The sequence below is a fragment of the Anneissia japonica genome, unplaced genomic scaffold, assembly GCF_011630105.1.
Source record: "Anneissia japonica isolate Jap-2015-1 unplaced genomic scaffold, ASM1163010v1 scaffold426_len1935630_cov189, whole genome shotgun sequence".
Taxonomy (NCBI): Eukaryota; Metazoa; Echinodermata; class Crinoidea; order Comatulida; family Comatulidae; genus Anneissia; species Anneissia japonica.
In genome coordinates this window covers 1,789,252-1,798,302 of record NW_022713172.1, presented here as the reverse complement: position 1 = coordinate 1,798,302, position 9,051 = coordinate 1,789,252, and the positions used below count along the sequence as shown (strand labels likewise).

Below are 9,051 nucleotides of genomic sequence, written 5' to 3'. Positions count from 1 at the left end.
TCTCTCAGTTGTATATTTGTGTCCTGAACTAGGAGTATGTTCTTTAACTGCTCTCTCAGTTGTCGGCATGAACTCTGCAAAGAAAAATATACATATATATTTTCTACAATACTTGTTGAAGTATCAAAGCAATACTGCTTGATAAAAATAAATAAGAAAACTACAATATATCTTTATTCAACTTATATACTGTAATGATTGATTAATGCTTAGTTAATTAATGTTTTTGGTGATTTGTTGAACATTTTTTTGGTATTATTGTTGTTACTATTCTTATTTGTAGCACTCAACCCAGGGGCGGATCCAGCCAGGCAAGAAAGAGGAGGCGTGAATGTGCGAACTATGTGAGAGACTTAGGAAAGAGCCCCTGATAGGGGTGCAAGGTGGGCTAATCTCCCTTAAACCTTTAGCACCTTTATTAATTAGCTGTTGTTTTTGATTGATTTTTAATATTTAGCTTGGTAATTGTCTGATAAACTTTATATTTTTTAAAAGCAAAATATAGATTCGACGTTCCTTACTCCCCACCCCCTCTAAATCCGCCACTGCAACCGCATATAGACTACTAGCGCCTCCTCGCTTTGTTTCTTTTAGGGGCGTTATGGAGTACAGATTCAGATCCAAATAAAACTAGAATGGAATTATCTCTTACTACATTCCTTACTGAGAAATCAATCTACTGCATTATTATTATTTGAATCCTATTATTATTATTATTATTATTATTATTATTATTATTATTATTATTATTATTATTATTATTATTATTATTATTATAATCTATATATTAATTCTGCTAATCGCCACCGCGTAACTTCCCTTATCTCCTCCAAAACCGCTAGCAGGAGTGTGCTCATATCTCATACACTAGGGCAGGGGCGGATTTAGGGGCGGGGGCTCCCTTTTGGGAGGTAAAAAAAAAAAGGGGAAAAAAAGAAGGAACATTACCGTATGAAAAACATATGACCAAGACGGCAGCAGTAAAGTTGTTTGACGAAGACAGATGTACCCTGAAACACTGGTATGTGCCTACAGAAGTGGCGTTTCTAGGAAACCACAACAAATATCAGAAGTAAATGAAATATACATGTCCGGGATGAAATGGCAAAAGTATTGTTCTTAAGAACACAAAGAGAATAAAGAAAGAAAATCCAAGGTGTGCATTTTACACAAGCGATTCAACAATATTCCTTGGTGGTTTTATTTTATATGTGTTCACTTACGCGTTTATATACCTCTCTCTGTCGGTCGATATTTAGGTTTTTATTTTATTTTATTTCCAGGGGGAAAAAAAAAGAAAATATACAAAAGGACAATAGTTCCTTGGGGTGACCAAAAGTAAACAATTCAAAGAATTGCACTTTGTCGAGTGGCTTTCCCAACTAATAAGTACATAAACAAAAAACCAAAGAAATATCCTAACATTCAATGCTATTGATAACAAGTTTGAGAGCTCTTCTAAACCGTCCATAATTGTACAAGGCTTTGTCATGAACATCACGCGAGGAATATGTTTCCAAATTCGTGGAAAGTTCATAATTTATCCTCAACGCACAATATAGTATATATAAACTTTATTGACAAAAAACTTATTAAATCTTGATTGTTCTTACTCAAGTTCATGTCAAAATTGTACAAATATATGATACTTATAAAGAAATAACAATAAATAAATATAAAGAACAGCAATAATAACATTAATATTAATTGAGGCGCAACACGGTACTCTTTGAGTAGAGAGACCCAGGGACAGCCCCACGATATATTTTGTTTCCTGTTTTCACCAAGGAATACGCGCAGTTGGTTAGCTAATAATATGCAATAAATATTGATATGAACACTTGGGGGAAGGTGCATGTTTGCTGATCAGGCCCTGTTGCCTAGCATACTGTACTGAAGCGGGGGTAAGCCTATGTAGAGGTACGGTACAGTACAATTATGTGGTAGAACATACAGGAATGTATGACGACCGAGCACCTGGAAAAACAGTTTCGAAACAAATCAAATAAAATAAAAACAATTCACTTGCAAAGAAAATACGGCCATTTACAAGTACATTGTTTTAACTATTAGGCATACTAACAATACAGCTGTTGTGTGTTTAGCCTATGTGCATCAATGAGCAAAGAAAGCAAGGCGGGAAGGTTATACGCTTTTTATACGAAGAAAAATGTGACGTAATCCTAGAAATGACGTGTGCATAATAACCAAATTCTGAGTGTGACAATCACCAAAAAATGAAAAATTTATTTGATAAGAAAAATATTAATAAATAGGTTTGTGGGCGTAAATTTGATAATACAACTTAGGGTACCACCATCGCTACACCCTACAAGTTACAGCTCACATTGACGTCTCAGTCGAGAAATACGGGTAATTAAATTTTGTCTCGCAAATTCACATACAAAACCAAATATAAGGTATATGAGGTCCCACTTTTGACTTTTGAATTGTGCTTCGCACACCCGTCGCTGGAGTCGGCGTTCCGGGAACTTTACGGCCATATACTGAGAATGGAATTATGTCTTACTGCATTCCCTACTGGAAAATCAATCTAGTGCATTGATTTTGTTTGAATCCTATTAATAATGTTTTTCACAATTCTCATTTTATTTTTTACACCTTTCCGATTTTTACATTTATTTGTATCAATTTAATTAATATGTTAAATATATAGGTTCACCCTAATTTTTTTTTTATTTTATTGTATGAGGGTCCAAATTGATCAGCTGTTACTGGATGAACCATCCTCACAAAACATTGTTGAAATGAAATGAAGAAATAAAATGCTTTGCATAATGACAGCTCCACATCAAATGAGCTGGCGCCATTGTGGAGACTAATCGTTCCTTTCAAATATGGTTATCAGTATAGCCATATATGGTTATCAGTATAGCCATTTACCTACATGTTCAAGAATAATCATTATGCGATAAAGATGGACAGCACAATAACCTATAATTGAAACACACTTTGCACAATGAAGGAATAATAGTATATCCAACGAAATTTCTTTTCAAAATCCATGGTTTGGTTTATTACAGCCCTTATACATTGTCTCTAACAGTGATGACGTAGTTGATTGTAGAATTCTGTTCGTCCATCTCTGCAGAGCCTATATACGTTGGCGGGTCGATGGTACAAATTGGATCCTCAATATCTACAGAAATAATTGATCGAAAGACCATTGGTAAACATATCACGATACAAATAGACCAATCAAAAAAACAAAAAAACAAAAAAACGAATTGCAGCAGCTATGAAGATGATAAAAAAAACCTCATCCATATCTTTTCAATCGCTTTGTAAGTTCTTCTTTTATTATTTTATTATAGACTTGTAACTGGATCATCATACCTAAGGGAATCTTGGTTATGGCGTCACGGGGATTTGGGCCCGTATAAATTCTTCTCCCTGAGCCCTATCCATAATGTGTTCCCCGGGGGACCGATTTCACCAATGGGAAACTCTTGTAAACAGGGCTTCAAAAACAACCGTGCACATGCCTGTGTTTTGTAAAATCAAAAGTGCGTACAGATTTATCGTAAAGAATAAATGTAATAAAATTACCGATAACAGATATCACAAAATTACAAGTATCTGTGTCTCCTGATGACTCTGTGGCTGTAAATGTGATTACATGAATTGTCGAAATTGGTATTTCGTCTCCTGATTTATACGGCGATGACGTCACGTTGAAACGGCTAACGTTTTCAGTTACAATGGGAGGGTCCCAGGTAACAGTGGCCACATTTGCTTCGTGGTCGGTTCTAACTTGAATAATTCCACTTGTAAAACCAACGTAGTTGTTCGATGTAACATTGGTTGGGCAAGTTATCATTATTGCTTCTGTATCTAAAAAGTATCATAATCAATGTTTTAGATATTCAACTTCGTATTTTGCCAGATTACCCATTGTTAAATGTTTGTTTGTAAAATAAATATGGAGATTAAAAATAAAATTACAATCTAAATTAAATCTTAGAATGCCATTTTCCACCATCTAGAGGTGCAAAAGACAAAACGTTTCCTACAGTATGTTGGGGCCGCCACTGCTTTGGGAATGACGTTTCAACAGTAATATTCGTTAAGGCATTATAATATTTCACAATTTAATTCATGATCATTAAATTCTTGAAATACTGTAAAATTCGTTTATAATTTATTTGTAAGTACTTGTGTAAATTGTAACGTACCGGACAGAAACCAAACTTCACTAACAAAGTCAAGACACTCATACAAACACTCGCATTTATTGTCGCAAATCGTTATGTTTTGTACTTCCATCTTGAACCTACCTTGTCTCAATGACAACACAACTAGGACTGACACAACCAGTATCTTCCACATTATAGTGATCACGCACCTGTAAGCCTACAATTGTCTTAATGATATTGGTGTCAACTATGTCTTTTCAAATGTACTAAAGGAATGTAAAGCAAACGAAATTGCAACTTCTATAGTCCGGATATTTAATGTGATAAACTATCCAGCCTTTATGAGACATTCTAGTTGTTCATTTGACGACCGAAGTTCATCTGACTATGGTTTTTGCAAATATTGTTTGAACAGGCTCTGTAAACTATTGACGTTTGTATAGTGATAACCTCGTAAGTTCAATGCATCTGTAAGCAGTAGAAGCAGACAATTTTCCCTAGTAAATATTGACGTTTAATTGTGTTGGGTTCATCCTAATAAACAACTTGATCAAATATATGTATGAAATTTTTCATTTGTGTTGATCCAGCAAAAAACAATAGTACTCACACTACGTTTCGCGAACGATCCGTTCGCTTTCTCAAGTAGACTGGTGATGTTATCGCGAGTCTGGTCTGACGTCACCTCGGTGTTGTTGAGGTCGAAGTGCATCACTGCGTCCTCGACGAGGCCCCCCTCCCCTTAGTGTTGTGGTCCAATATGATATCGTCATAGATGTGTGATAGAATGTGTCCTCCTTCATCTCTGTTCATAGTATCTGTTGTTTTTCTGATCCATAAAGATTCTCTTTATAAAGATTCTCATAAAGAACTTTTCGTTCAATCCATGAGCTTTCTTTTTGTAATATTTTTATGTCCCAATTTGGAATATGATTTAGTTGTGTGGCATGATCGGTGATTGCAGATTTATTTAATATTTTGGAATCGGACAACCTTGCTGATCTCGTTCGGATTCCTACTGTGTTCTTTTGAACATCTGTTTGATGTTTCTGAATCCTGGTTTTGAGTGATCTTCCTGTTTCACCAATATATACCTTTCTGCAATTTAAGCATGATACTTGGTAAATGCAGCCACAGGTTTCCTCTTTTTGTATTTTGTCTTTAGGGTGGACCAGTTCTTGTCTGATCTTGTTTTGTGGAATGAAGTACGTGTTAATTTTGTGTGGTGCTAGTGTTCTCTTTATCCGTTCGGACATCCTATTAACATACGGAATACCTATCGAACCTCTGGCCTTTTCCATTTGATCTTTAGTTTGGCGTTCGCTGATGTTTGATGCTTTATTCTTTCTTCTATTATATACTTTCTTAAATGCCCATTTGGGATAGTTACAATTGTGTAGTGTTTTTTGATGTTTTCCATTTCGTGATGTTTGTCTTCTTCTGTTGTAACTATATTGTCGCATCTGTCTACCAAAGTATTGATGACGCATAACTTGTGATCTAACGGATGATGTGAGTGAAAATCCAAATATTGATTCGTGTGGGTTGGTTTTCGATATACTGTTGTACTTAAGGAACGTTCATTCTGAAGGGAAATGGTAATGTCCAGAAACGTCCATTTTAGATTATCAACCTTTTCAAGCTAAATAAACCAAACATCTTGCGACAGCATCCTTCGCTTTGGGAAAACAACGTAAAATCCGAAAAGAATCATTCGGTTCATGAGGAGAAGGACTTTCTTTGTCTTCTGCCGGCACCCTGTTCGAGCTGGAACATTTCTTATTGAGTATTTTGAGATTTGTTACGGTACTGAAAACGAAGTTTTTGTTTTAATATTCATGTTTTGAATTGCACCTTAGGCCTTGCATGTAATCATATTCAAGTATTTTCCCCTTATTTGCAGTTGCTTTAATCTATTATTAGCAAATTCTATTGTTTCACCTGTAAAGTATTAACGTTTCTATTTTAGGCCCTCCGTTCTAAGGCCTGTACCTTCATGAATTACAGTTCCGACAAATAAATTTTGTAAGTCGATCAGTATGCTTACATAATTAGTTTATTTTCTGTTCATACGGTATCAGAGCCATATATACATTACACGATATTACAATAGAACCCCTATCAAGGGGACACCTTCAGGACCTAAAAAAAGTGTCACCGCTAATAGGGGTTTTCCCTATATAGGGGCATCCCTAGCTACGCAAACGTTATAAAAACATTACTTTAAAATATTGTTCAATAGAAACATCTAAGTAAATATATAGACTTATTATTAGTATGGCACAGTAAAATGAGAACAGCCTTCTAAACGTCATTGAATTGCACAAGAAATTTGTAGTAAACGTTAGTTAAGAGCATAAAATAATTATAAATACCATACTATTTAACAGTTTATATTATTATATCGTATTGTTATAAAAATATTATTTCAATTGCATTCTTGTAATAGCATAATGATAATGATAACAATAATGATGTAAAAACGAAGCCAGAAATACGAGACAATTTAGTGTAGCCAAAATTTATATGTAGAATCTTTTAATTACAATTAATACATTTAACTAAAATGAAATAAGCCTAAATATGAATATATTTATCATCTCGCATTAGAATAGTTTGGACATTCAGTTCCTAATTCTAAAAACACACAAATTAAGAATTAATACCGTACTGACGACGTGTTATAGTATTAAATACTCAGTACGTTTCCAAGTCAAAAAAAAAATTGCCAATGATTCGGGTAGAAATCGAATCCAAGCCTTCTAGATAACTAGCATGGTGTCATAACCACTAGACCACTGACCTTGCACTTTGTCGCTAGTGTAGTAATCCCCAAGGTAGCAAAGGAATCGTCAAGAAATCTTATAAACAAAAAACATCACTCCTACGACATTTTGTGACGCAAACGATATTTTTATTTATATTTATTTTATTAATTTTTTAGGCCAAATGCCAAACAGTGAACTTCATCACTTTTTTAAGTGGCATATCCCTTCACAAGACATTACACAGCTTGTTCTATTATAAACGAAGTCACATTATGAGGCTTGGGAGTTGAGTACCATATTGTTATTAGTACGATGTGTGTTAATTTAAGTAATAGAGCTTCACAAACGAATTCATCAATAACATCAGCACTTTGACAGTTACTGAGCCTGAAACTTGGTGTCCTGAACTGTCTTCTGTAACTGCTCTCTCAGTTGTCGGCATGTATTCTGTAAAGAAAAATAGTTTGTTTAGTATTCATATACCTCTTGCTGAAGTATCAAAGCCAAAATGTTTGATTAAAAAGTACTGTATTATAAATATGAAAATTGCAATATGTCTTTATTCGATTTGTATACTGTAATGATGGCAAACCATGGAGGTATAATGGTTTTTATGATATTGAAACACGCTTTGTATAACCATTGATGATTAATGGTTCAACCAACGAACTTTCTTTTAATTCTTTAGGTAGGCCTGTTCAAGATCCAAACAAAGTATAGTTTTGGTTTAAGTCTTTATAATTCTGTGAAGCCTTATTATATCGTTTTATACCATGGCGGAATAAAAATCTAATTTGATAACCCCATGTTTTAGTTTACACTAACCGCTTATTGTGACACCAAATGAACAGGTTCCTTCGTTTCCATTCGGACTCGCATTGTCTACAACCGAAAACAGAACCATAGTCTCGCCAATAGGGAAAGTTCCTGTGCTGTCGATTTCTTCTATGGCTCTGTCAACAATATATTCTTGACCACTATTTCCAATATCAGTATAACGGTAGTATGTCTTAATACTGCTGACTAGGACATTGTCTCTAACAGTGATGACGTAGTTGATTGTAGAATTCTGTTCCTCCATCTCTGCAGAGCCTATATACGATGGCGGGTCGATGGTACAAATTGGATCCTCAATATCTACAGAAATAATGATGAGATCAAAGGACCATTGGTGAACATACTACAATAAAAATACACAAATACAAAAAACGAATTGCAAAAGCTGTAAGATGATAAGCATCCATATCTATATATTTTCAATCGCTTTGTAGTTCTTCTAGGCTATTATTATTATTCTATTATGGACTTATTAATTTACTATTATCATTATTATCTTTTCTGATAAACTTGAAGCTTTTTTCCTGAACCCTAACATGGCACCTCATTGTGCCTGAATCATCATACCTAAAGCCATGCTACGGAGGAAACACTGTTTTAATATATTGTACAACTGATTTTTATAAAACAGAGAAAGCATATTTTACGAAAACTCGTGAGCGGTTAATGAGATACAGATTTTTGAATATATAAAAACTGGGGAAAAAGGGAGGGAAAAGGGTGGTTACACCCCTTTTCCCCAAGTTTATCAATATTCAAAAATTTATCATTAATAACTTCTCGCGATTTTTCATCAATGCTTTTTATGTCTTTGAACAGTCAGTTGTGAAACAAAAAAAAAAGTCCTCCGGAGCCTGGCTTTAAAGAAATCTTGGGATTTGGGCCCGTGTAAATTCTTGCCCCTGAGCCTATCATAATGTGTTCCTCCCCGGAGACCGGTTTCACCTGTTTTAATAACAACGGTGCATATGTGCCTATATTTTGCAGAATAAAAAAGTGTACAAATTTATTATGAAGAATAATAAGAAAATTACCGATAACAGATATCACAAAAAAAACAAGTATCTGTGTTTCCTGAAGACTCTGTGGCTGTAAATGTGATTACGTGATTTGTCATAATTGGTATTTCGTCTCCTGATTTATACAGCGATGACGTCACGTTGAAACGGCTAATGTTGTTAGTTACAATGGGTAGGTCCCAGGTGACAGTTGCCACACTGGCTTCGTGGTCGGTTCTAACTTGAATAATGCCGTTTGTTGAGCCAACGTAGTTGTTCGATGTAACATTG

General features: G+C 34.7%; 2 protein-coding genes across 2 annotated transcripts; both read right to left on the bottom strand.

The window, feature by feature from the left end:
• Positions 1-3,047: 3,047 nt before the first annotated feature.
• On the bottom strand, positions 3,048-4,531 carry LOC117108318 (sushi, von Willebrand factor type A, EGF and pentraxin domain-containing protein 1-like). Its single transcript, XM_033250295.1, has 3 exons — positions 4,299-4,531; positions 3,571-3,855; positions 3,048-3,160 (listed from the first exon to the last, which is right to left on the bottom strand). The coding sequence occupies exons 1-3, from the start codon at positions 4,348-4,350 to the stop codon at positions 3,048-3,050; spliced, it is 450 nt and encodes a 149-aa protein (XP_033106186.1). The 5' UTR covers positions 4,351-4,531.
• Positions 4,532-6,013: 1,482 nt separating this feature from the next.
• On the bottom strand, positions 6,014-9,045 carry LOC117108381. Its single transcript, XM_033250381.1, has 3 exons — positions 8,797-9,045; positions 7,751-8,062; positions 6,014-7,372 (listed from the first exon to the last, which is right to left on the bottom strand). Exons 2-3 carry the CDS (start codon positions 8,004-8,006, stop codon positions 7,245-7,247), a joined length of 384 nt encoding a protein of 127 aa, XP_033106272.1. The 5' UTR covers positions 8,007-8,062; positions 8,797-9,045; the 3' UTR covers positions 6,014-7,244.
• Between the last annotated feature and the right edge of the window lie 6 nt (positions 9,046-9,051).